At 38.7% G+C, this 26,976-nt stretch overlaps 1 protein-coding gene across 3 annotated transcripts in view; it reads right to left on the reverse strand.

Moving 5' to 3' along the window:
- SHISAL1 (shisa like 1) overlaps nt 1–26,976 on the reverse strand; it is a 73,429-nt gene that overhangs the window by 19,071 nt on the left and 27,382 nt on the right. For all 3 annotated transcript variants that reach the window (XR_002465836.2, XM_021535513.3, XM_021535512.2), the window contains exons 2-4: nt 20,086–20,184; nt 15,677–15,890; nt 9,304–9,621 (exon numbers count right to left, since the gene is read on the reverse strand). Coding sequence is in view for 2 of the 3 variants with exons in the window: in XM_021535513.3 (XP_021391188.2) it covers nt 9,304–9,621; nt 15,677–15,890; nt 20,086–20,152 (599 nt within the window). In the remaining variant the exon portion in view is untranslated. The remainder of the gene's footprint in view (nt 1–9,303; nt 9,622–15,676; nt 15,891–20,085; nt 20,185–26,976) is intronic.

Below are 26,976 nucleotides of genomic sequence, written 5' to 3' on the forward strand. Positions count from 1 at the left end.
AATTTCCTCTGTTAAATGGAAGCACCAGGAGCTGACTGACTCACCCAAGCACTGTGTGGACAAACACATCACAACCTGTAAGGACTCACAGATTCCTACAGTAACAGCACTAACTCCAGCTACAGCCAGCAGCCTCTGAGAAAGATAAATCCAGACAATCCCCTAGCCCATTTTTACTATTTTTTAAACATTCCAGATGTTTATTAATTAGAATAAAGGGGGAAAAATTAACTGAGACAGCTGTGGCCCTCACAGGTAAAATTTATTAGTGTAACAAACACTGGAAGATGAGGACTTGGAATGGGAGGACAGGATTATTCCTCACCACATTAATGCTTAACAAGATGTTTTTTTCCTATTATCTAACTTGTCTCTCACTCCTTCAAAACCTGCCCCTTGCATCTAAGTATGATTGTTGGACTGCTTCAGTTATTTCTACTTTTGCTTTATGTATTGCTAAGGAAAAGACAGGAAGAGTCAACCTGAGGCTGAACCAACCATTTTTTTTCCTTTTTTTTTTTTCTTTTTTTTTTTTTTTTTTTTTTTAATAACACCCACAAAAATGCATCCCCATTTTTGTCTTCTTTTTCTTGTTCATGCAAACACTTGGGCTCTTTTTAATTGGGATGCCTATTTTTGTTATGCTCTAAGAGGTTTCAGTGAATATTTAAAAAAATAAATTGAGTCAAGTCTCAGTCCATCATGTAATTTTCTTTAAAATGCAAATCAGGCAGGTGTTCTTCTGGCTGCCATTAACTTCAGCAGCTTGAGAGAAGTTTGGGAGGTTTTTGGTGAGTGAAAGGCTGATCTCTGGCTGCCTTCCAGTCACAGTTTCTTCAGAATGTTTTTGGTGAAGCTGTGCTGGGGATGAGCAGGTAACAGGTGCTGGCTTCAGCAGCTCCCTGTGACTCACCACTTTCCAAAGACTGTGAATGCAACAGAAAATTACTTTTCCTCCCCCCTCTGCGTGAGTGACTAAGATCTGTACCGCTAATCAATGCAGAATATAGTTAATGACTGTTTAATTAATTCACTGTAATTCCTGATGATGCTCACTGCAGCCCCTTTTCCATGTGAGAGCCAGCAGTGATTTCCAGCAGACAGGAGGCAGCCTGTGTGGTGTGTGCTCAGCTCAGGGATGTGATCAGCTCCCTAATACACACAATTCCTGTAAATAGGACAACTCTGATGTACCCCAGCATCAGTTCTTCAGGAAGGAAAATTGTGGGTGGAGCTTGCTCCCTTCCAGATTTGAGCCCCACAGTCATTTTTCTCCTGTGAACTGCTGTGCAAACACCTTTCCATCTCTGCCTTTAACATTTACAGTCAATAGCTCTCTCCCCCCAGCCATTCCACCTCTGAGGCTGTCTGGAGCCTAAGTAAAGGCTCCCACTATACAGAAACACCAGGAAACAGATAACCCTATTGGCAAGTGAAGTGAGGTAGCTTATTTCCACACATAATCACATTTACACACCTTTTTCACCTTCCTGTATATTATGATGGGTGCCAAGTTCCAGCCAATCATTCCTCTGCTGCTGCTCTGTAGTGTTGTGCTGATTCAACTCGTCTCCAAATTGTTTGAAGAGATGTGCCTCACTTGTTCTGTGTTGGGATCATGTCCCCTGAGGTGGGACTGAAATTAGCAGTGTTTCTAAGTGTGTTCCAGTGACATGTCATATTCCTGCCATTTCATGTCTTCAGCTGGTTTTAATCTCCTCAGTATTCTGAATTTCTAAGAAACTTTCTATGTGGATTTCAAACTCTTCTCAGAGGTGTTTCTTTTTCCTGCAGTGAATAATAGGTGTCTATGCATATTTATTTATGACAATGTTGATCATGTAACTTCCCCAAAAGCTTTCAAGTGCCTGAAATTTTTTTGCTGATTGACATCAGTGTTCTCTCATGTCTCAGTGAAGAGTATAATGACACATATTTCAATGCTTCTTGATCTATTTTGCTTTTGAGACTTAAACAGACAAGATATATCTGATACCTTGCTGATAATGAAGATATGTGTCTAATTTCTGCTTCTTTTCTTTTAAGTTCTTTTCTTGAACAGTCCCGTGAAACGTCATTATAAAATCAAGGTCATACAGACAGAAGTGTTTTAGCACTTCTCTGATGAAATTACTATTGTGGTTGTTTTCATCATGATCTCATCAGGGGACAGGGACAATGAAAGTAAGGATGTGGTAGATTCCTCAGCTCTCACTGAAAATAAGTGTCTGACACTGTTACTATTTACGGTCCTGCCTTCAACATTATCATGCAAGTTTCTGATTATTCTATTAATGTCTGGTATCCCATAACATGCCATCATTTCACACAGAAATTTTAGCTTACTTAAAAGATCTTCTGCTACCCCATAGAAGGATTATTTATTACATAGGGCTTTTTGCTTAATAATAACTCTGAAAATAATAAATAGGTCAGCACAGGATCTTCAGTACTCCTTGAGTTTAGGGAGTTACTTGTTTTTTGACATCCATAATATACATTGAGAGTTCCTTTTCCAAGGTGAAAGAAGTGGCATCTTACTTCAGAGGCTCTTACCTTGTTTGTTCTTCTTCCTTCTCACTTCTATTAAAAGCACCAAATGTACATAGACAGTTGTTCTGCAGGTATTTTAAATAGTTCTCTGCAGCATAAACTACTGAAGCCTGTCTGTATTTTTTTTTTTTTTGTTTGAAAAATGGTTTCTGTCAGTTCAGAACAATGAATTACACTAAATCTCCTACTTAGAAATCCTCTTGCCACTTTGCATAAAGTAAGGATTATCTGTTTAAATCATTAACTCTAGCTCCTCAACACCTCCCTTCTTATTATTTCTACTCCTGCAAATACCTTTGGCTGATGCTAAAGTTTCTCTGTCCTATTCAGAACCCAAGTGAGGATGTTATTTTATTTTTCTGTGCATTTTTAAAATGTGTGAAACATTACTCAATTACTATTGAGCATCTGGCACCTAAGAGGATGCCAGGGGTAGGACTTCTGTAACTACCAAGATATTTACAGAGTCTTTTAAATTTTGCTGGTTTTTCCTGTGACAGAGGAGATGGAATGAGTTGATACAGTTTGGGATGTCAAAATCCTTCCTGTGTGGTGCTACAGTGTTGTGACATTATGCAGTGTAATTGTGGGCTTAACTGGAGTGTTCTGAATTCACATATATTGTATTCTGCTATCTGCTACTTCAGTAGTGTCATTCCATATCTGTATCATGGGGATGAGGTAATTATCTCACTGCAAAAAATTCTATCCAGAATTGATGAGAAAATGTAAATATGGAAGATGTTCAGATCTGGTTTCCAGTAATTTGACTAGATTTTATTTCTCAGCATGAAGAGTTCATTCAGCAATAGTACTCAGATAACCTTTTAACCACTCACTTTTGAGTGAGTTACTAGTTACTGTTTTCTCACAATTCATTATCATATTTAAGTTAAACTGCTTCAACTGTACAGTCCCTTTAAAAGAAAGATTTCCTTGAAGCTGATGAATGCAATAGTCCCAAATCAATGAAAAGGCTGAGAAACGGCTGAAATAGGGAATATCAATCAGCTCATATGCCATGAATCTGAAGTAAAGAATGTAGAGAAATCAATATGGGGTCTATAATTTATGGAGCCAGAGGAAAAGGAGAATATGGCATGAAATGAACAATGTGTGTTGCATATGTATCAACAAAAGCTGCAGTTTGTGTATATCTAGGTACACAAAGACTTAGATTGAACTGGATAAAAACCTTGCATATTGGCTTAACTTCACATGCTAACAGTGAACTTCTAAACACAAGGAAGAAGGGAAGCAGCCACTCAGTAACTTGAATTATTTAAATGCAAATGATACAGAACCAAAATCTCCCATTTTTTTGCATGTTGTATTGAGGAAAGCAAACAGGACTCAGAGCACTGCAGATTTTGAGGTGTTTAGTTGCAAGCCCACTGTGTGTTTGTGCTGTTGGTTTCCTGCCCTGATGTGCTGGTTTGGGCTGGGGTAGAGCTAATTTCTATTTTTACAGTTATGCAGTTCCCAGCAAGCAAGGTAAGAATATTTAGAGGAAAATACATTCAGCATTATCTGTTATTCTAACCCAATATATTACAAAGGCATTGGAGGCCCACAGATAATGGTAGATAAAGCCTTACACACTTACCTAATCTTTGTAACCAAACAGATTTTCCAGATGATGGCAATACCCAAGCAGTTCTTTCAAAAAAAGCACAGTATAAATATTAAATTATTTTTCTATCTTTTTGAAAAAAACTAAGTACTTATGCTCTGACTTGCTATATTTAGTCTAGCACAGAAGTCTAGGTAGGGGCTCTAAATCAAAACTATGCTTGGCCCTGTGATGCAAAATTTTGCATCTTTAAAACAGCATCATCCTGTTCCTGTTCAGTGAAGTAATTCTGCCAATGTGAAGTTGAGCTCTTACTTACCTAAAATGGAAGGAGGCAGCTTTTTCCCCCCCCCTTGTTTACTGTAAATAACTTGTACCAAGAGCAGCCTCTGCACAAACTCCTCTGTCACCACAAAGATGATTTTGTGTGCCCAGTGAGCCACTGCAGCACTAATGGCCCCTGACACAGGCAAGGCTGCAGCTCCTACAAGTTGCAGAAGGAAACACTGCATCCTGCTTCAAAACCTGCTACCAAAGCAAATTCTTTCACACCAGCAAAATATTCATGTGGTTTTTGTGCCGTTGTGGAGGACATGCTCAGTTACCTGCTGGCTCCTAAACCCTGACAGTATTTTTATGGGTTTTATTCTCTCTGGTGCTTTGGTAGTCATCTGAAGAGGTGCCAAGTAGCAGGTGAATAGCAGCAGGCTAGAAACAATTCCATTTGTTGTCTGAAAGACAAAGTGCCTCAGAGATTCACAGCAAAAGCAGATTCTAGCCTTTAATAAGAGGAAGCAAAATAGACTTCCCTTTGCCTAATCCATTCCAGCTGTGGGGAGGAAATAACAGGGGCTAACCCTGCTGGGCTGCTCCTTTCCTGATTCTAGCCAAGCAGCAGGTTTCTGAAACTGAGAGCCAGGGAGCACGTGTGTGATCACAGACACTGCCTCTGCCTGCTGCCCTGCAGAAAGGCACAGAACACAGAAGCAAATGTTGCACTTCAGGACAGTATTTATTCCCTGTGATTTGCATCCTTGATGGAGGTGAGGAGGAGCTGAGGGATCAGGTCTCCCTCTCACATCCCGAACACAACACAGCCATGGAGGACCTGGAGGAATTCTGCCAGGCTGCCCTGGTTCACACATCTTAACATGATCTTCCTCTTTAGTCTATTTTAATTACTATTAATTAACAATATTCCCACAGTTGTGAGAACAAGTTGTTTCAGCAGTCAGGATTTCGATCCCCCAGCTGGCAATATTCCATTTTATCGCCTCCCTGGCTTTTACTTTGCTGAGCAGTAGAAACAATTTGCCCGCTGCTTGTCGCGGATCCATCTCCAGCTGCAAAAGCTTGCTCAGGTCACCAGGCTGCAGGTTCTCCATGGGGCCAGGGAGTGGGGAAGGGCCCAGCTCGTGCCCTGGAGGATCACCACGAGGTGTGTGAGCTGTGGGAGCTCAGTCACTGCGGGCTGTGCCACGCTGGGCTTGCAGAAGCTGCATCCACCCTGACCTTCAGCCCACACAGGCCCTGGGCAGCCCCCAGGTGGGTTTCATACTGAAGAAGAAATCAGCATTAGTTGGGCTGTAAAATCCCCATGTTACATTAGTGCAAATGGGGTTGGATGCTGCTGAGGTGAATGATTTTCCTTCCTATCCTGGCACAACGCTGCAAGAGCAGCCAGCAGCTTGCCTAATGGATTCCAGACCTCCTTACTTCTAATAATAGTATGGCTATACATGGTTCTCTTTGTCTCAAGTAAACAACAAAGTGATCCACTGTGACAAATGCTTAAACATCATAAGGATGGTTCACAGAATCACAGAATAATGAGGTTGGAAGAGACCTCTAAGATCATCAAGTCCAACCTATGCCCTCACACCACAACTAGACAACAAGTGCCAAGTCCAGTCTTTTTTTAAACATATCCAGAGATGGTCATTCCACCACCTCCCTAGGAAGATAATTCCAGTATTTTATTATTCTTTCAGTGAAAAATGCTTTCCTAATATCCAACCTAAACCTTCCCTGATGTAGCTTGAGACTGTGTCCTCTTGTTCTGCTGGTTGCTGCCCGGTGGAAGAGTCCGACCCCACCTGTCTACAGCCTCCCTTCAGGAAGTGTAGAGAGCAATAAGGTCACCTCTAAGCCTCCTTAAGTGGGTTCTACCCACTCTATACTAGAATTTGCTTGATTTTTCCTCTGAAATACTCAGTTCATTGCCAATTCATAGCACTTAAACTGGGGCAAGGAAAGAAATGCTGAAAAAAAACTAGTTACATCATTTTTTCAATCCAGAAAAATTCAAAAACTCCTTTACAAGCTATAGGTTAATCCTGACATAGTTCTTGGGACAGTTCCTTGCACTGTCAGTTCTCTGCAGTACTCAAGGGATTTGTGAAAATCATTTTCCTATTATCATCATGTAGTGTTTTCTAGAATGGGCATATTTTTAGCTGTGTTCAGATGAATGTAGAACAGGAAGTTAAAAACTTCAACATCTGTCATCACAAAAACGTGAAAACTGGTTTGGAAAATGTTTTTAATGGTATTTAAGTTTTTTATGCCTGGGGGTATATGCATACCTGTCAGGATTCAAAGATCTATTCTGCATTTTCAAAATGCTCATTTGTACACGGGAACCATTCTTAAGGTATGACATCACAAGTATATATATATATATATACACACACACACAGTGTGTTTGTGAGATGCTAAAGAAAAATGCTTGTTTTCCCTGCACACAGAAAAGCTGGGATAAGTTTAGAACACATTAAAATGGCAACATAAACTGAAAGGTTTTTTTTTTTTTTTTTTTTTTTTAGACTGGAAACCTGGTGTGTTACCAAAGCAGGTGTCATAATCTAGAATAATGGAAATTCAGGTAGAAAATTCAAAACAGGTCTTTTAATAGATTCAGTGATTTTAAAAATGGAGATGGAAATTACAAATCCAGCAAGTGTTCACTTCTTCACAGATAGTATGGTTACATTTTGAGAAACAGTACTGAGGTCATTCATCAAATATAGACTGCAGCAGAAAACTAGACTCTGAAACTAAGCTTAAATTCTGTAGGGCAAAATTACCATATTTTCATCTATATAACCTGCAGATTATCTAACAGAGAAATAAATAGCCAGGCTACCCACTCCCCACTGTTTTAGCAATTGCTGTAGTACACAAATCTGTCATTTTCTGAGGGAGCTGTTTACTCAAAATCCTCTTTTGCATGCTAAACATCTTGCCTGTGATCACCATTGCCTATTGCTATTTTTTCTTTATCCAACTCAGACTGAATCATCTGTGCTCTTGGTTCAGAGGCTCCAAGTTCCAAAAGTTGCAGGTTACAAGAATGAAAATATAGAAGCTAGTGTAGTGTTCTGCATGCTGAAATACAGGGGATAAATAGGGTTTTGATAAGGAAGCATCTGCTTATTTCTTCCACTGAGCAAGGAAAGGACTAGAGGGAAAAAAAGGAACAATTTTATGGGAGCTGAGGGGAGCACAAACAGCTCATTGGGGAAGAAGTGAGTGTTACTGGAGTGGCTTATCAATGCTCATTTCCTGCCACCACAGGACAAGGAGTATATGGGATGTGCTCACCTGATCCTAACACACGTTGCCTGCTTAACCCTTGGGAAAAGCAAAGAAACAGAACAGGAGTCAGTCATGAGAGGTGACCAGGAACCAAGCCTTCAAGAATATTGAATGGTTTCAATTTATAATGTTAGGGCAAACTAATAGTATGTAAATTTGCAGATGCAGTAATTTTTGAACATGTACACACACATATTAAGCCAGGATTACTGTACTACAAATGTAGTTCTTAACATACATGGGAATTTTAACTGGAGACTGTGAAAGCAATGTGCAAAAAAGCTGGAAGAATTAGAGGAAGGAAAAAGGAAAGAGGGAGGAAAGGAAGAGTACTCACAACAAAGCACAAACAATTCTCTCTCAAGTAGCAGACTCTTCTGTCTGGGCAGGCGCTGCTGGAATGGTCCTTCAGCCTGATCTGCACTGGATGCATCCAGTGCCAAGCAAACTCCTCTGTTACTGAACTGACCACCACTTCTTTCCCTATTGCAACAAATCTTCAGCTCTATTTGCTCTGGACTTACACTTAAAATTAGGGGCAAATGATGAAATCAAAGGCCCATCACTGTTACCATCCCATCTGCAACCCTGTGATACCCGAAGCTTTCAGACCAACATCAGAGCTGAGGCTTCATGTGCTCCACAGCTCCAGGAACTGCTGGCATCCTTTTCACCCTTAGATTGCTTTATTTTGCCAAAACTCAACACTCAGCCCGCTGCAACTCTTTTAAAATACAGTGGTGACTTGGTACTCTCTCTGCACCCTTCCAAGTACTAATGCTTTCTTGCCAAAAAAAAAAAAAAAAAAAAAAAAAAAAGTCCCTGCCTTTCTTGACACCTTTTCCAGAGAAATATTTTACTTAGGTCTCTCCCTTTGCTTTCATTTTCTTTGCAAAACCAGTCCAAAATAATTCTGTGGCATTTTGTCCTGTGGCTGTATTTTATTTTTTCTATTTATACTGCAAGTTCTGCTTGCTCCCATAGATCTGCCTCCCTTTTGGTCCGAGGGGTTTTTTTTGGAGGTTTTGTCTTGGCTTCATAGCATTTAACCTTACAGTAGCCTACTTGCGTCACTCTGTCAAATGAGATCAAGCAAAGCTTTTTTGGTTGTGCATATAAAAAAACTAACCTGGTTTTTATGTTGTTTCTGTGTCTCATGCCACAAATAGAGAGGATTTGTGACATCTCACTTTGAAGCTATCCCAACGTCTCTATTTATACAGTCTTTTAAAACCAGAGCAACAGATACACATGGCAATTAGTCTTTGAGACCAGATTCAAACTACTTTTGTAGTTGATGCAGATTTGTAGTTTATTTGCATGACACAGTAGTAAAACTGCTCAGCACTGAAAGATGGCAGCACCTGTTTCTCCAAGAAAAGGATTAAAAGATGACAATATATTTCAGAGTAAGACATTACTCCTATGCAGTAATTCAATAAGACAGGTCATGATATAAATAATTATGTGCTAGAAGTGGTGCTGCTCAGCCTGAATTCACAGGCATTTCCAAACACAGGGGATTCTTCACACTCCAAAATAGGAAAAGAATATATCTCAGTATGGCTTAGCTTACTTACCAGGCAGATGTACTCTGAAAAGACACCAGGGGTGGGCTTAAAGCATCTCCTTTTAAAGTGTGTACTGTCTGTGATGTTGGAGGCTGGGGCTGAGTTTGAGGCTGTGTCTCTGGCTGAGGCTGTGTCTGTCTTGGGTCCTGAGCAGGGTTAATCCATCGGCTCTGTCCCTGTGTCATCCACTTGCCATGGATTCCCCAGCGGGCCAGGTAAAATTTGCAAATATCATAGTTCATTGAAGAGTAATATAAAAGGTCCAGTATCAGCAAGATCACCACAAAAAAGCCATAGATCCACACTCCCAACAGTGCACTGTAGTTGCTGTGAAAGGAAGAAAAGGACCAACAAAAAAAGTTACCTCTCAGTAGTGGTCACTGTGTTAGTTCATCAAGGTTGGTTGTTTAATTATTTATACATGGCTGAAACAAAATATTGTTCCAAAGCACGTGTCTTTAAATTTGAACTATTTTTTTTCTATATGAATACTGCTATAAGCATGTTTTTTAGAAACTAAAGCCACCTGTCTTACAAAACTTTTTGTCCTTCTCATCTGTCCATAGGCTTTCCACAGTGGCTGCTAAAGACCTCTTAATATGGCTGGTAATAAATTTTAGGAAGGAAAAACATTGGCAAAATCAGGCTAGACAATGCACTTCAGAGGAAGGAAAATATGTAGAACACTGAGATGTGTATGTTGGTGTACTTTTAATGTGTATATATAGATAAAGGCCATGGCAATTATGTGGTGCAGAGAGCTGTAAAGCTGTGACAGATGACTAATGGTATTAAAAGAGATGGGGGAAAAACAGGAGGAAAAAGTGTAAGGGGTAAAAAATGTGGAGGTCAAAAAGGGGAAGAAGTGCTAATGCCCTGCTGGAGATGAAATATTATGAAAAGAAAAATGACTGTCAGGTGTAAATGCAGTTTGGATTGGAAACTGTGTGAGTGGGGAGAATGAGATCAGAACTGAGATGGAAATAAATGTATAAAAATGAGAGTGTTAGGTAGAAAGCAAAAGAAAGGCTGATCTAGACCCATGAGCTAATGTGGAAGTACATGTACTGGACACTGTAAAACCAAGAGGAAGCTGAAGGGATGTTAGTAAAAACTGTCATTAGGAAGGCAGTCTCAGAAAAATTATATCCAAGTCATAGGTGGGCAACCCAAATCTGCATGGAGCTGAACTCAAAACTGAACACACACTCAACCATGCTCTCCTTTCACATCCAGTCAGAGAAACTTGGAGGAAATCATATTTTTTTAGGACATTGATCAAAATGGAAGTGCTGTAAGAAGAAAAAAAAAGGATGAGAAGACATATTATACATGCAAACCAGAAGGATATTATGATATTTTAAAAACATGTCCTCCAGCCTTTCTGGATCAAAAGATCTCAAGTTTCTGCTTTGAACTTTTATTTCTATTTAAACTATTGTATGACTCTTCCATTTTATGCTTTTAAAAATTCAGGATTTGAAACAAGAAATCAGAATTTTACTTTCTGTGCTGCTATCTGTCAGCACTTCAACAGACTGACTCTTCCCTTTGGGGATTGATTTTTCACTACACAGCTATAATGCCCTTAGATTAAAATGAGGTTCCACTTTAAATGACTAAGGAACAAGAGGAAGGTCCAAGCTGTCAATGGCTCTCTTCCTGTAAAACTTTAGGACTACACAAGCCTAGAATTAAAATTAAAAAAAAAAAAAAGAAAAAAAAAAAAAAAGGAAAAAAAAAAAAAAAAAGAGAAATTAGAACATTTCCAGAAGGATTAGAAGTAGGCAAAGTTCAATGTTCTGAAAACCCTTAACTCCAGTCTTTGCCTCTGCTAAAGACTTACACATGCAAGCCTAACTTCACACAACAGAGGGCAGATCTCAGTAATGGACTAAAATCTGCAGTTCAGACCCCTGAAAGTAAAACAGGATCTGGTTAATCCAGGCTTCTCAGCAGTGCTGTTCTTGAGTTCCAGTAGATATAGTCCTACTGGGGCTAAATTCCTCTATATTCTTCTAACATAAATAAAAGGCAAGCAAAGTCTGGAAAAGTCAAGAAATGCACTTGGACAAATCCCATTTTTGCTCATCATTATTGCCAATAGGATCCATTTTGCATACAGGTGAGCTGTATTTGACTCACACTAAGGAAACATATTTGTTTTGGCAACAATGTAAGGAGGCAAAAACATTCCTTCTAGTTAACTCAAGAATTTTTTTTTTTTTTTGTATTTTAGATATTTAATTTCATCCACCAAAATTCTGACTAGTGAAAATTAGAGCTATTTTGAGTGTTCCAAATTAAAGCAGCATTTTAATAATAATGCCAATATGTAAGTTATTCATCTGCTCCTCCTAAAAATACATCTGTTTCTCACAAGTACAAAAAATGAAAGGCTGCTTTATATTAATTAACAGACAATGGGACAACAGCACTATCAAAAGGGCCTTGTTAAAATAATAAGTAGTATGTTTAGTATGCAGAAGAATGAAGAATGTATTCCATACATTGATATCTTCTGTTTCTTCAGTTATTAAGGTGGTAGAAAATGGTAATTTTTCTGATGGCTACTAATAAAAATTAAAACTGCTCTGCAAATCAAGAAGATGTCCTCATTAGAAAATAAACAATCTTATTTACATGGAATAACAGTAAGGCCAGAAATATAGAAGAGAACTTGGAATCCAAAAGCTTCTAGGACTTGCTTTCATTTCACTGACCTGAATGATTTAATTGTCAGTTTATCCTTGCAATCTGGTTTTCCTGTTCTTTTGAGCAGAAGTTTAATTTTTTACTAAAACTGAAGTGTGAACAGATTCTAAATTTGTTGAGATTCAGATTTTAGGGTTTGTTCCATTACAGGGTGTATATCAAGTTGCATCCATCTCATTCATTCACTTTTTGAGACAGATAACAAGCTGGTTATGACTAGCCTCTATCTTTTTTAGGAGATTTTCTTGGGTTTTATGTGCAGCACGTGAACAAAAAATAACTCATTTGGGAATTCAGGTTTGATAAAACCAACAAATCTGAACAATTGCAGGCTGAATTCTACAGCTGCAGAGTTTAAATGTGGGCAGATGGTCACAGAAATAGTTCCTTCCGCTGTTCTACTTAAAAAGGGTAGATCCTTGGATTAGTAACAATAAGGGTTGACCCTAGGAAATGCAAAAACCAGTGCAATTTTTGTATCTACACTTTAAATGAGACTTCACCCCTATTTTTCTTTTATAATTATCTCCAAGCCTTTGTCCAATCCTGGGTTTTCCTGAGGAACCTGTACCTGCCATACCTGAGAGGTCTTCCCTGCCAATTTACACATTTTTCAACACTTGGTAGTGGGATTGATGATTTTCTTTTTTTCTTTCTTTTAAATATGACTTTCTGAGTGCTATTTAAACAAATACCATTTCTGCAGGGGACATTCAGTACCTGGGGGAAGATGTTCCAGCTATTCTGCTCTCACACTGCTTTGGGTGCCAGTGTTGGAATGAGGTGTGCAAAAGCCATTCCACTCTGACAAACCAGACTGAGAGATAAGGAAAAGCATGGATACACTACAGACTGACAGAACATTGCTCCAGTAGCAGATTAAGGACCTCTCTCATAGCAGCACTACTGATAATCCACCAAAATATGCACAACAGAAAACCTGACTGTGAAAACTAGACAAACTAGATTCAAGTGGATACTATTTTTAAGTATAGTTAAACAATTTCTCAAATGGTTTTAAGGGAAAATACTTTAGATTTTAGCGCTTTCCCTTTCTGTTAGATGTAATTTTTATTTCTATATTTAATACTAAATGAATTATTCACATTCAAAAATATTATAGACTGATTAATTTGCATGATTGCAAAGATATAATACTCCCATATTTTTCTCTTAGAAAAAACATATAAATATTGTATTACAGTAATGGAAAATGTAAATAAATGTGGCTATAGTTGCATTGTGGGACTGGTGAAAACAAATGTGCCTTTTGAGCTGTTCATATCAAAGAAGTCACAAGTCACTTCATTAACTTTTTCCCTCAACTGTATTATAAAACAAGAAATTGGTTTTGGTGATCGCTAAGAATGGCTAAAGGGAAAAATAAACCAAACAATAATATTGAAATAAACCAAGCAATAATGTTGAATCACTCTTCCCTGAAAACTATAATCCATTTTTTTAAAGTTCATTGCTTTTCCCATATCTTAAATTATTCTCCCTTGCCACAGTAAAATAGGTTTCATCAGAGTTTTTTTCAGTGGTGTGTGAAATTAGATCTAAACAAAGAGCTGACTTTGTCACTGTAAACTGAAGCCTGGATGCATTAGAATCCAAATGATTGTGTATGATAGATAAAGTCAGAGTATTACTTAAGAAGCTTTTTGCAATGTTTTTAATGCTTTAAAAACATTCTGCTCCTTCTAAAAACACCAGGGAGTTTTCTACCATTATCACTGAGCTCAGAGTGAGGAGATCTCTCTCCTGTCTCCTTACCCCATGAGTAGAGTTTTAGGAAGGAAGCAGCATCTCTTAATTTTCCTGCTGCTGACAGATTCATCAGAAGTGATATTTGAGGAACAGGGCAAGACCAGTTCCATTCCTGCACTTCTCTACACTGCAGCTCCAGAGGCTTTTTTCCTGTATCCAGTAGGATGTCACACAGCTTTTCAAAAGTTCACACACAGCTGATGCCCCTAGGAAATCCTGCACTAGATGGTAAATAGTCTGCTGGTGGTTCTCAGCCTCAAATCTTACACAACAAAAACTACACATGTACCTCTTTCTCCATCACAGTTCAACAAAGTGATTTTTAAAAAATGGTTCTATACAAAAACTAATACTCTGCCTTTTGCTCTGAATATTTTCATCAAAATGAATGCTGTAGTTGACAGGATGGCAAACTAATATTTTTTTTTTTCCGAACTGCTTGCATACACAGCAGCTCTGTGATGTGAACACCCCTGGATTTATTTCTCTGGGGGTGTGAGCACATGTGTAGATGTGAGTAGGCAAACACTGGAGGCAAAGAAATGTTCTGTGTCCCAGGGCATCTTTTGCAATCAGCCTGGACCTGTTGTGGTGAAAGTTGCTGGATTGTCTGGGCTGCACAAAAGGTGGAGAAAGTGGATGGTCTTTAGTGGGCTTGGTACTACAGCATGTTCCCAGTGTCATCTGTTCTCATGATCCCAGATGCACCACAAAGCCAAGACAAGGAAATTTCACCTGAAGGACATAACTGCACATGAAGTAACACAACAGTGTAGCTCCACACTGATTTAAAGATATTTTATATGGGTATAGTCTATTTTTGTCTGTCTTTGCAGGTGATTGACACTTGAACAACCAAAAAATTTAGAGAATACAACTTCCACATCTATGCAAGACTGACATTTCTCTGGGCAGCTCTGTGTGAGGAGTGTTTGTTAAGGAAGGTGATGCTTTGCTGACTCCACGAGCTCAGCACAGCTGCACACAGTGAGTTAGACCAGCCAGGGGTGAATACAACACACCAATTGACTGGCACCACAGAAAACCCCAAAATCCTATTGTAAACAGCCACCCATACACTGTGATTTCACCTGCCTTTAATCTGTCCCTTCCTTTTCCTGGAGGGGCTGAATACCAGAATAAAATGGCAGGGAAAGCAGATTGATCAGAATTCGATCTTGGGGATTACACCAAGGGAAATCACAGCAGATCAGTGTGGCCACAATGTCAATACTAAATAGAAAACTGACCACAAGGGACGACTTTGTTCCTGTAAATAGGTATTCAGTAACAAAGATCTATTTGCTACTTCCTACTTCTTTAAAAATAAAAAACTTACTGACATTTATTCTGGGGGACAGCTCTCAGCAGAACATGGAAGTATGCCAGGTAACAGGCAAGGAGACCACACAATGCTGGTTTAAAAGCAAATACATTCTGTTCCCCAAGGCTAGTGATTTGTTACAAGAAATTAAGACTCAAAAGCATCAGGGGTTCCAAATAGGGCATTTAGGTTGATATGGAAAATGTCAGCTCACTTCCTCTCTCTCACCTAAGAACAGCTTTGGGGTTTATTTTTACTGATGCACATTTAAACACAGTTTGGATTAAATTAGGGTCAGGGAAAAGACCTTTCTAATTTTTATATATAACTTTTTATTTGTCACATTTATATGCAGCTTTTACTCTCCTTGCAATGTTTATAGCCCATGTCAAAGTGAAGAAAGCAAAGCTGAAATACTTTCTTTAAGGAGCTATGCAACAACAAAAAACCTTTTAGTAATGATTTTCTGTATATGTAATTATTATAATTGCTTCCATCATTAAGTGCACCTCAGACTCTGTTATTAGACCAGGAACAGTTTGGTGAAGAGTACTTTAAAACTCATTTACTTACTTATGCATATATCCATCTGCATTCCCCGTTAAGTTCATTTGCATAACAGTCTGGAATTCTGTCTCATTGCAGCAATATTTAAACACTGTGTTGTTATGGTGACAGCAAAAGATGTAAGATTTATTGTCAGAAAGACGGGGGCAGTGAAAACCAAAGTGGTAGCGACCTTTGTAGTCCGTGTACGGCTCGCAGACCCGAAAATGCGCAGACAACACTGGAAAACAAAAACAACATTGGCTTTGTTGGTCACTTCTGTTATCTATATGTTGTTGACTCCAAAATCAACCTAATTGTTGGTTGATTTCTGAAAAACATCAGTAGTTCAGAACTTTCAATGTTTTAACATTTAGTATTTAAAGGTAACAGTGTTTAGACTTCTGTTGTATTTTGAATTTTGTTCCTTCTATGTTTTTGATTACCATTGTTTGCTTTAAGGGAAGGAAAGTAATGCCCTCCATGTTAAGAGGCACAAAAGTATTCAGGGAAATGTTTTCATACTACTGTTCTAGTTATAGGGATACCCATATCATAACACACAACAATGTTCATGCCTGATTCTCCTGGGATGACTTAATAAAAACAAAAAGTCTATGTAGAAATTGCAAAAAAAGTTTGAAGGCACTTGGTTTACTTGTTTCCTGATTTCTTTTCTTCTCTAAAGGTCAATCTTTGATATGGAATATTCTATCAGAAACTGTCATTACAAACAGTATAACAAATCTGAACAACTCTGAATTTAGAAATAGACAGAACTAATAAAATACAGGTGTTCTGGGAGTTCTTACATTTCTTCCTTAACAAGTTCTCATGTAAAGTGTTTATAACAGCTCTGAGAGCATTTTTCTTTTTTACAGTCGTGTGTCACACTGATTTCACTAGCACTTTTGCTGGGGGAAAACAGAAGCTGTCCATTGATACTCTTTTATCATCTTAATTTCCCTGAGCTTTTCAACTGTGCAGAGGGGCTGGGTAGAGATCTCTTTCAAAATGCTTGTAAGCAACCATATGCAGCTTCTTGGAGGACTTTCAGGAGTCAGTGTTTGGTTCCACACTCGCAGTTTGTGTTATGGTAGGCCTTACAGCATCATTTAAGAGTACAAGTACCCTACAGACACCCCAAAGGGCTTAAGCTCTGAGGAAAGTGAAATGTGGAAGCCAAGGCTGAATCCTCACAGCCTGTCTGATATCAGCACTGCTTTGGTCACCAGCCCAAAACACAGCCTTGACCCCATCCCAGCCAGACCCAGCACACAGAGAAAACACTTTCTTCATTTATTGTAATCTGTATCATTTCAGTTGCTGTCTTTGCTTCTCTGTGGATCAGAGAGACAATAATAAACAAAGTGGGATTTATTTTCATCCAATTTATCTTCTTCTTTTCTTCTTTATTATTTTTTTTTCCTTTGCTTAAATCCCCAGGTTTAAAGACCTTATTTCTATGGAAATACTTCAGATAAAAGCATTGCACCTGTAAAAGCCTTAAGTTTTTTGTTGCAAAGGTGCAGTTGTGTCTGGAGTTGCAAGTGCTAATTTTCAGGCTATTTTTGAAAACAGTTATTGAACAGTTGACACAGATGCTCCTCTCTCTGCTCCAGCTGGTATCTAGAGAATGGTCTGTCATGCTTCATCATCACAAGACTTACCTACTTCACCTTAAAAACTACACAGCCAGCAAATGTCGAACTTCTTTATCTGGTCACAGCTAGAGATCTGCCTAATTAACATTTTTAATTTAGATACTAAATTATTAAAGCCCCAAGACTCTCTGGATGGCTGGTGTTTATCAGCTTTCCATATGGAACCACAGAAATACTCACATGTATGCATTTTACCACATGTTAAATTGCTGTGTGGATATTAATTTCCTACTTCAAAGAAAAAAATGCTGTAATGTGCAAATAATCTGACGAGTTTTGCTTGTTAATATAAACCTTGTTGTCAGCACTGATTCTATAGGTGTGTTTCAGTCCTTTAAATGAGTAAGCACCAACATTTGCAAAGCCAATCTAAGAGTTAGTGGTCAGAAAATCAACTTCATAGCATGACTGCATGGTGCTCCTCCCTTTATTATGCATTCCTTGTGTGCCCAGTAAAACCAGTGAGTGTTCACCACCCCTAAAAAGTCACTGTGATCTTGCTAGTACTGAAATAAAATACCTCAGGTTTCAGTATTCTCAACTCAGAAATTGATTACAAAGATTGCTAATCTTAGTATACCAAAGACTTGGAAGTAAAGCAATATCTTACAGATGGAAGTCTCTAAATCTAGGGCACTCAAAGGGAGTCTTGCCATTAGATTTTCATTGCAGCTCAGGTTAAAAATGAGGTTGATGTAATTCCAGTGAGAGTAGCATCCTTTCTCCTCCACCCTCCCTATCATTCACTGCATAAAGCCAGTAGTTTTCCTTTATGGAAACTGATTTGTCTTGGACAAAAAAGAAAACATTGGCTGGCTGAAAAATAATAATACATTCCCTCCTGTAAAATGTGAGTTACCAATGACCTAAACCCCTTCCTGCAGATGACAGTGGCAAAATTCCACGAGGCAGGAGCAGAGTTTGGCTGTCATAAAAGACTTGTGATGATTTCAAATTAAGCTTGGACTCTACATGCTAATATAGGACATCAGATAATAAAACACCAATAGCCAAGGAGCAACAAAATGATAAGGAACACATTTACAAAGCCAATAGTTAACAAGGATAATAGCTAAGTTATGTAAGAAGTAAAAGATGTGTGTAATTGGTTTCAAATAAAAACATTGCACTTCACAAGCAGTACTTCTAAGGGAGGAAAAAAAAAAAAAAGTCTGGCTTTGAGGGAATGAGGGCTGGGAATACACCAGTGGCTGAATACAGCAAATTGCATACACAGTGAAGTCACAGTGTCCCACTCAGCTCCAACACAGGAATTTGTATCAGGAATTTGAGGAAATGGGCTGCAGGAGTGGGATCTCAGGACAGCTCTACTAGAAGACCCCTATAAAGAGTGGCAAAGGTATAAAAACTTAAAAATTGACAGAAAATACTGGAGCAGCTGGAACAGTTTTGTGATGTTTGATCTCTCTTTGACCACTTTTATTGAAGATTTGATAATTGAGTTCACTTCTACACCAGGGAAGTGGATTTTTGAAATTTCTTTAGCCTAGAGGAAGACAAGCAGCTCCAGCCCCTGTGCCTGATCCCAGTCCATCAGAGGAGGACTGTTCCATAATTAGGAAGTTCCATACATGGGGATTCCAGGAGAAGGGTTCTAAAGGAAAACAGTGATTTAATGTGAGCAGAGGAATGCTCTAATTGATAATATTATAACTTTGTTAGCAAAAGGGCTGTGTCAGAGCTAAATAATGAACTATCATTAGCAAGAATCAACTTGAACACTGCAAACAAGCAATGAGACTGTGGGAAACAAAACACATGCTTGCACTGACTGGTGAGGATCTGAGTATTAATATTTTATAAATGTTAAAGACACAGACTCAGTAGTAACAATTTTGACTGGAGCACCAGAATACTTTAAGAAACAGGGTGTCTGGTAAAGTTTTAACTCTGGTGGTTGGGGATGTGATGCACCAAAAAAGAATAAGGAGCAGCAATCGAAAAAAAAAGTCTTTTGTATTAAAAACTCCCTCAAGAGTGGAGGACAGAAGATACTGAACTAAAAACCTGTAAGATCAAATCTATTTGGACTGAAAACCTTTTAAAATTTTATTTTAAATATTCAGTCATGATTACAAAAAACCCCTAATGCCATAAATGACTTCTGATGAACGAATACAACCAATAATCAGAGCACTCCACTAATTCTCAGTCTAATGGCACATTTCCACACAAACCCTTTTTGTGTGCTAATAGCAAACATCTAGAGCAGAACTACCAAGCATCAGGAGAAACATCCGTGGTCCAGCCAATTCTGTAGATTCAGGGAAATTGGACAGATTCCAAGTCCAATCCTCCAGGTGCTTTACATTCTCTGGTGTGCACACAGAAAAAACACACACCTGGAACCTGGCTTGCTCTGCTTCCAGTGGATGGTTGTTTAGCAAAATGGATGTGTTTTATGGTGGTATAGAAATTATTCTTTTCTTTTAGGTGAGCTGAAAAAAATAGCATATCCAAAGAAATAAAGCTACTCTTTCAACTTTCCAGTCTGCTTTGTTCTTGAAGTGAAATTTCAATTCCATTTGAAATTCCAGTTTCCAGTTCTTAAATACAAAGAGGCTTCATTTATATTGGACCTAGATGATCTTGAAGGTCTCTTCCAGTCCTAGCCATTCTATGATTCTATGACTTATTTATTAGGCAATTAACAATCATTTAGTCTTGTTTATTTTGTAGGAAGCCAGTATTAAATTGCAATTATTTTTTCACTGTGTCACTCATCAGTAAAAGATAAATTACAAAAGTTACCTGCTGACAAGAGTAATGAGAGCAGAACCATCAGCACATTCAGGGACTGTTGACCACAACTTGTCATCGTTGGCTTTCATTGGTCCATTAGAGAATTACCTGTTGGACAAGATGCAACATCATGATTAAATGTCTGTTTTGTCTCCTTTCATTGTTCAAATGTTCACTTCCCCACAAAGCTTTGGTAAAATGAGATGGCTTCACACAGTAGGGAATATAAAATCAATTTTTTTTCTGGCATTTTTTTCCACAGCTTTTAAAAGGGAAATAAATTCTTCTTTCTATGATTAAAACTCCTTTCTCATTTCACCGTGGATATATACAGCTGTTTACATACTTTCCATTAACCCAGAGTAGAGATGAATCATATGAAGTTTTTACTGAATATTCATGTGTCCCCTGTAATCTACATCCAGCAGCACTGTGTTTGTTTTACTGTCACAAGAACAGGCTGTTGTGTTATATGTGTAGGGGCCAGAAAGGAATAAACAATAGAAAAATAAATTGGCTGCTTTGAAAGTCAATCTGTTTTACCCCATTAGAGGGTGCAGTCGCTCAGAAAGTGGGTCAGGGAACTGAGATGGTTGGAAACACTTCAAAAAATGTCTTTTCATTAGCATCAGAGCCTTTCATAGGATTGTTATTTGCTGTTTTCCAGGGACACAGGGTGAGGAGTTGTGGCAAGCACATTTCTCTCCCTCTCAGGATTTTTCATAGAGGTGCACAGAGAGAAATGAAAGAGAAAACAATTTCTATTTCTGCTCCTTGTTTTTCCCATGTGGAATGTGTTTGGAGAATTGGTTACCTGGAGTGAGTGCTTGATTGGATTCAGGTGAGGATTGTTTGAGCCTGATGGCCAATCCAACCCACCTGGGGCTGGGCTCTCAGAGAGGGTCATCAGTTGTGGGAGAGTCAGAGAAAGTAGTATGTAGTTTTAGTATCCTCCTTTTATATAGCATATTAATGTATTTTAGCATAGTTATAACAAAGAAATAATTCAGCCTTCTGAATTGAGTCAGACATCAGCATTTCTTCTCCTCGGATTTGCCTGCATTTACAGCAAGGAGTGATGCAGCCTGCCAAGGCTCTCCCTGGTGTTTCCCAGACTTTGGGTGAGTCCAAACTCCTTCTCTCCACCTTGATTCAGCACCAGCAGCTGCAGCAGGGACTGTCCCCGGTGTCACCACCGAGGGGAGCAGGGGTTGATGGCACTTTTCAGTGCCATCACTGATAAATCCATCTAACTCTGGGTCTCAGAGGTTGAGGTTTGCAGCATCCCAGACTCACGCTGACATGGCTGAGCATGAGTTTAAACTGCTTCTGCACAGAGGTGTCACATACAACAGGCAGAAGCCTTGAGCCATTCAAGTGCACAGAAGATGCAATCCTGTTAAGGACATGTTCTGGTTTGAAAGCAAAACCAGGGAGAGGCTCCAATTCAGAAATACAATTTATTAGGAAAAGGGAAAAGAAACAAAATACAAAAGGAAAACCACTGACAGTCAGAACACAACCTGACACCCTTTTTGGCCAGGGTGTTAGTAGCCATCCAAATTGGAGTGGCTGCAGTCCTGCTGGAGTGGCAGGTGTGGTTCTGCTGGAGAACTGATCCTGTAGAAGGATGGAGTCTCTCTCCATGTGGGAGGATCCAGTGGAAAACCCCAGCAGTTGCTCTTGGGCACAGCACAAGAGGTCAGTTGTGCCTCTGTGCATGACCCTTGTGTACACTGGGGCAGCAGGCAGGATGCTGCAGCAAGCTGCTGTGGGGAATGCAACTCCTGAGCTGCTAAAATTGTTCTGAGGTGTTTACAATGGAGCAGCTTGGGGAAAAAAAGAAAGGGAATGGCAATTTCTGTAAAAATTACGCTGCTCCCGACACCTCAAGAGACACATTTTGCCAAATGCTTATGAAATGAGCTGTATAGGAATATGCTGTAGCCTATAAATACTGCATGGTTTACTAGCTGGTGTCTGCTCCAACCCACTGAATCAAATGAAAAGGCCCAAACAATTGCACCTGCACATACCAAAAATGGGGAGGGGGTGAAAATGAACACACCACGAGCAACTGAGCTCTGAGTCACAGCCGTGGGCACCCCAGGGGAGACATGGAGCTACCTACGATGTGCTGAGAGGCAAAAGGCTCCTCAGCAACACAAAATGCTGTGTGTGGCACAAGCAGAGTCACCTCAGCATATGGATCACGAACCTAAAAATCAGTGTAATGTCTTGTGGTGGTTTCAGTTTGAAACTGGGCAGAAGCACCATGCTAGGCCTTGAAAACAAGTCCTTTAGAAACATAATACCCATAAAACGATGAAATCAAACAGAACTCATTTCAAAAACAACCTTATCAACACCTGGGCTAGGGAACATGACATTAAATAAGTATACCATATCCCCTGCTACAAACAAAATAAAGAAATACAATAGACTATTAAAAACCATCTTTAAGACATTAAGTAAAAAGCTTTCAAAAATTAGAAACAACATCTAACAAAAAGCACCTCATTAGTTTACACCCAAGACTCTACCAACTGAATAAACCCTACCCAATCTAAACACTGACATACAATAAACAGAAACAAAATCCCAGCTGTACATATCAGAGGTTTAGTAAGGAAAACAATTTAAATCAATTCTACCTTGAATACAGACAAACCCATTCATAAGGTGGTCTTTACTCAGGGACCAAATTATAGATAGTAGATAATACAGAAAAATAACACAATATAAACCTCAAGAAGATCTGATTATTAAGCACAAACTGTAAATAAATATCACTATTTCCTAAATATTTCTACCATTATCTGTGTGTAACTACATGTTGTATGTATATTCTGCACAAGAAATCATACCAATTTACAATGCTTGCTGCAAGCATGATTAACATCCAAACCACTGTATTTCTACCTTTAAAATAAACTAGTTCCTCTGGAGGAAAACAGTTTGAAACTTTAACATTGTAAAAAGAAAGTAAAAGTGTAATAAACTAGGAATGCTAAGTAGGAATATTTATCATGAATACTGAAAAAATGCATCCCATTCTTTCAGTAGGAATATCATATTAATTAGAAAACTAAGCAGACTTAAATTTGGAACTGTTATAAGAAAAAGAATAATAATGAATATAAGCCAGGGGTTGAGAATGGAGGCATTTAATAATGAAAAACAGCTACAAAGAACAAGCTATTGCCAATATTGATAAGAATAAAAGGAATTTGATATTTTCCTGAGTAAACCAAAGCTGCAGGAATTCTGGTAGTGATTCATTACTAAGGGAAACCTTGGCCTTCATAACAGTTAATTAAAAAGCGATCAATAAGCACTCCTGTTGTGTATCTGGGATGACAAAGATGTTTGGTATAGCTGAGACTATTAAATATTTCCATATCAGGAATAATTCAGGATGACATTAATGAGTTTATACTAAGGTTTATAATTTGATATTTGCATTTCTGTATAATTTGTACCTACTTATTTCAGCAGAGCTGGCTGGGGGACACATATATATTTTTTTCAGTTTGTTGGGAAACAGTGGCAAGTTTCAGAGGACCTGAAGAAATGTAAGAACATTTTCAAAAGTAAATTACATAATCCAGACAATCAAAAGCTTGTGAGCGTGATGTCAATCCAGAAAAAATTAATGGCATGGTTAATATGCATTCCAATTAACAAATAATTAGGGAGATAAATATAATTAACATGATCACCATAGGCTTATGGCAAAGTTAATTTTATTTCTCTCAGGGCTGTTGACTAAAGTAGCTTAGAGATAGTTATAATGTAGGAGATGCCTGTAAAATATCTCACTTTAGTATCATGCAACTTGACCAGGCGGTGAGAATGATAAAAAAAAGCTTTTTATCAATTGTGGAAGAATAACTCAGTCTGAAATCAGGTGCATGTCTTGGAAGGTACAATCTCTTAATAACTGAGTATAGCCTCACTGCTAATTTCTTAAACAGCACTGCAGGTGTGAATCTAGAAGCTTTTCAGGGAGGGAAAATTTATTCAATTATACCCAACAGAATGGGCAACATGAAATTGGCATTTTAATCCAACTCATGCAATGCTTGTATTTTATTGAGTGTTACCTGGGAGGATCAGAGTGGGGACCAGACAGTGAGAGCTGGACATCAAGAGCCAGCAGAGTGACAGATTCTGTGTAAATGAATACATACATAGGTATATATTTGTGGCAGTAGGGAAATGCTCAAATTTTATAACTTAATAAGCAATAATTTTATCGCTTCGGCGATCATTACACGGAATAAGACCTTTTTTGGAGGTCAGAAATACAAATAACTTCATTCCTTGACTATTTTGAGTTTTTTCATGCTGCTGTCTGGCTAAAGCCATCGTGTTTCATGCAGTACCACATCAGGTCACATCTCTGAGCTATCAGAGATCCACTCAGCCACTGGAAGAGATGTGCAGGACAACAAGTGATGTGCTACAAGGAAGAGCCTAAATCATACTCATTGTAGGAACCCAAATGTGCTTTAATTTATCTGCTTTATCCTGCAGATAAAACCTTTGCAGGATTTCCTGATGTCAGGACACACAATATAGGGGGCAGAAACATGGTAATTAGCAGTGATAAATAAATTATTATTTATTGGATAAATAAATTATTATTTATTACTGTTATTAATGAAAGGCTGATGGCATTTTAAAGTGAGAGCATTACATCTGAAGGACCGAGGAAAGGAAGATTTAGTTGTAATCTCTTTTTTGTTGTTCTTTGAGTAGAATTTGAGGGCCTGGAGGCTGTGTGATTATGTTTTCCTTCTAGTTCAGAAAGGCAGCAGTGAGAAGAGTTGTCTAACACACCAGTTTTCATTTTTAATGCACCATTCCAACCTTATTTGTGGTCACTGTGGAGGTAAGGATGATGCCCATCCTTTTCCTCCTCCTTTAAGACTCATACCCTCACACCACCTCCTCCCTTATGCTGGCAATCACAAGTATCTCTGCAGCTACCCCAGAAAGTAGACTAAAGAAATGGCTGAAAAAAATCACATTTTTAGAGGCTTTTTTCACTGTTTGTCCACCTCTTGTCCTTATTCCCCTCTCTCTACTATTATTATTATTATTATTATGCAAGCAGCTGCATGGGACTTAGTTGCAGGCTGGGGTTAAACCATGACACATGTCTAATCTGGAACAGAAGAAATGGTCCTCACTCATGATTTTTGAATAAGGATTCTGTCCAGAATCTTGTTTTCCCTCGCAGAAGATGGAGCCATGCATGATCCAAAGAGAGCACCATCCAAAGGAAAGGTGCTGCAATGTTATGATCATAGAAATGCATGAGCTCATTATGCCAGATTTTACTTTTCTGTGACATTTTAGCTCTCACTTTGTTCCTACCTACACTGCTTTGGTTATCCTCGTAGTTTTATCTCGCTGTCTTTTCTTGAAAGGAATCAGTGAATCACTGCAAAGAAAAGCTGCCAAGAGAAACAACCATTTCATGAGGGAAGATTCTGATGAAGGTATTATTTTCCCCTGACTTTGAGGGAAAGGAAAAGTTATGTTTAGAAGAGATGCCTGAAAAACAATGCACATTTTGCATTTTTCTGGTTATTAGGAAGAACAAAAGGAGCTAGAGCAAGAGAATTTATTGAACACATCAGCACTGCCTCACAAGTTTTCTCTCTGCCTAGGACAGAAAGTAGGGCAAGTCAGGAGACCATTTAATTCCTTTTTCTTGCCATAGGATTAAGAACATCTAAACCATTCTTATCAGAAGTTCACAGGATTCCCACCACCTTTTCTAACCTTCTCAGGCAATTCTCTGGAGTGTCTCTCTACCCTAAAAAGTTTTTCCTATGCCCAACTTGCAGCTCTTTTGCTTTGCTTTAGGCTCTATCAGCAGAGAATGATTTACCTACAGACATACTGGTTCTACCTCTTTGTATCAATCTTTTAATTAATACATACAAGAAGTGCTATCATATCTTCCTTTTCTTAGGCTGACAGCTTACACCTCTTGCAATCTTTCCTTAAAAAACATCTTTGTTGCACCTTCTATGTCCTTTCTTTGATCTGCCTCTATCCTTTACAGCAAGGTTGTGCAAGTAACTTCAGCATCCTTTTGTATTCAGTAGTTTGCATTTTCTTAGTGCCCTGAAAGTCCCAATAAACATCCCAAGAGCTGCCAGTTCTTCCAAGAGAAATAAAAACACAGCATTGCCAAAGTGCAGAGAGCCATGGAGCTTCTGCTAATTCTCAGTTACTCCCAGGACACACGGGTAAATCCTTATTAAATGAAGGGAGGCACATCTACACACAGGCAAAAGCACATGGGTAAAAATGCATCAGGACTACATGAGAGACAATGCTGGTGCATTGTGGCAGCAGGAAGGGGATGAGTAACACAACCAGTGGTTGAGAAAGCTGTTTAGAATTAGATGGAAAAGAAAAGGCTGTGATCCAAACCTAACCCCTAGCCCGGCCCTGCTCACTTCTCACATTAAAGAGGGCTTAAAAATACATCCAGTGTGTGCTCGTGGATGCCACTGCAATGAAATTACAGACTTATTACAAAGGAAGCACTGTAACTAGCATGAAAGAAAGCCTGATTATTAAGAAAACATGTGGTTTCACACTGCAGCAACCTCAACAAAATGTTTATGAGAAACAGATAGGTGTCAATTGGCAGCTGCCTTACTTGAAACAACCTATGAAAAGGAGCTGCTGGTAGAAAACCTTCTGGATTATGACACAGCTCTAGCATTAGCCAGTGCCTCTTCCCCAAAAACATCTCACTGACATATGCTGGAAGCTAAGCACATGAGTCTCTACCCAGCTGCAGATAAAAAAACCTTTGCAGTCAGAGCTTTAGTACTGCCAAAAGTGAGCAAATGTACATTACACTACCTA

This window comes from Lonchura striata, chromosome 5 (assembly GCF_046129695.1).
Source record: "Lonchura striata isolate bLonStr1 chromosome 5, bLonStr1.mat, whole genome shotgun sequence".
In the NCBI taxonomy this organism is placed as follows: Eukaryota; Metazoa; Chordata; class Aves; order Passeriformes; family Estrildidae; genus Lonchura; species Lonchura striata.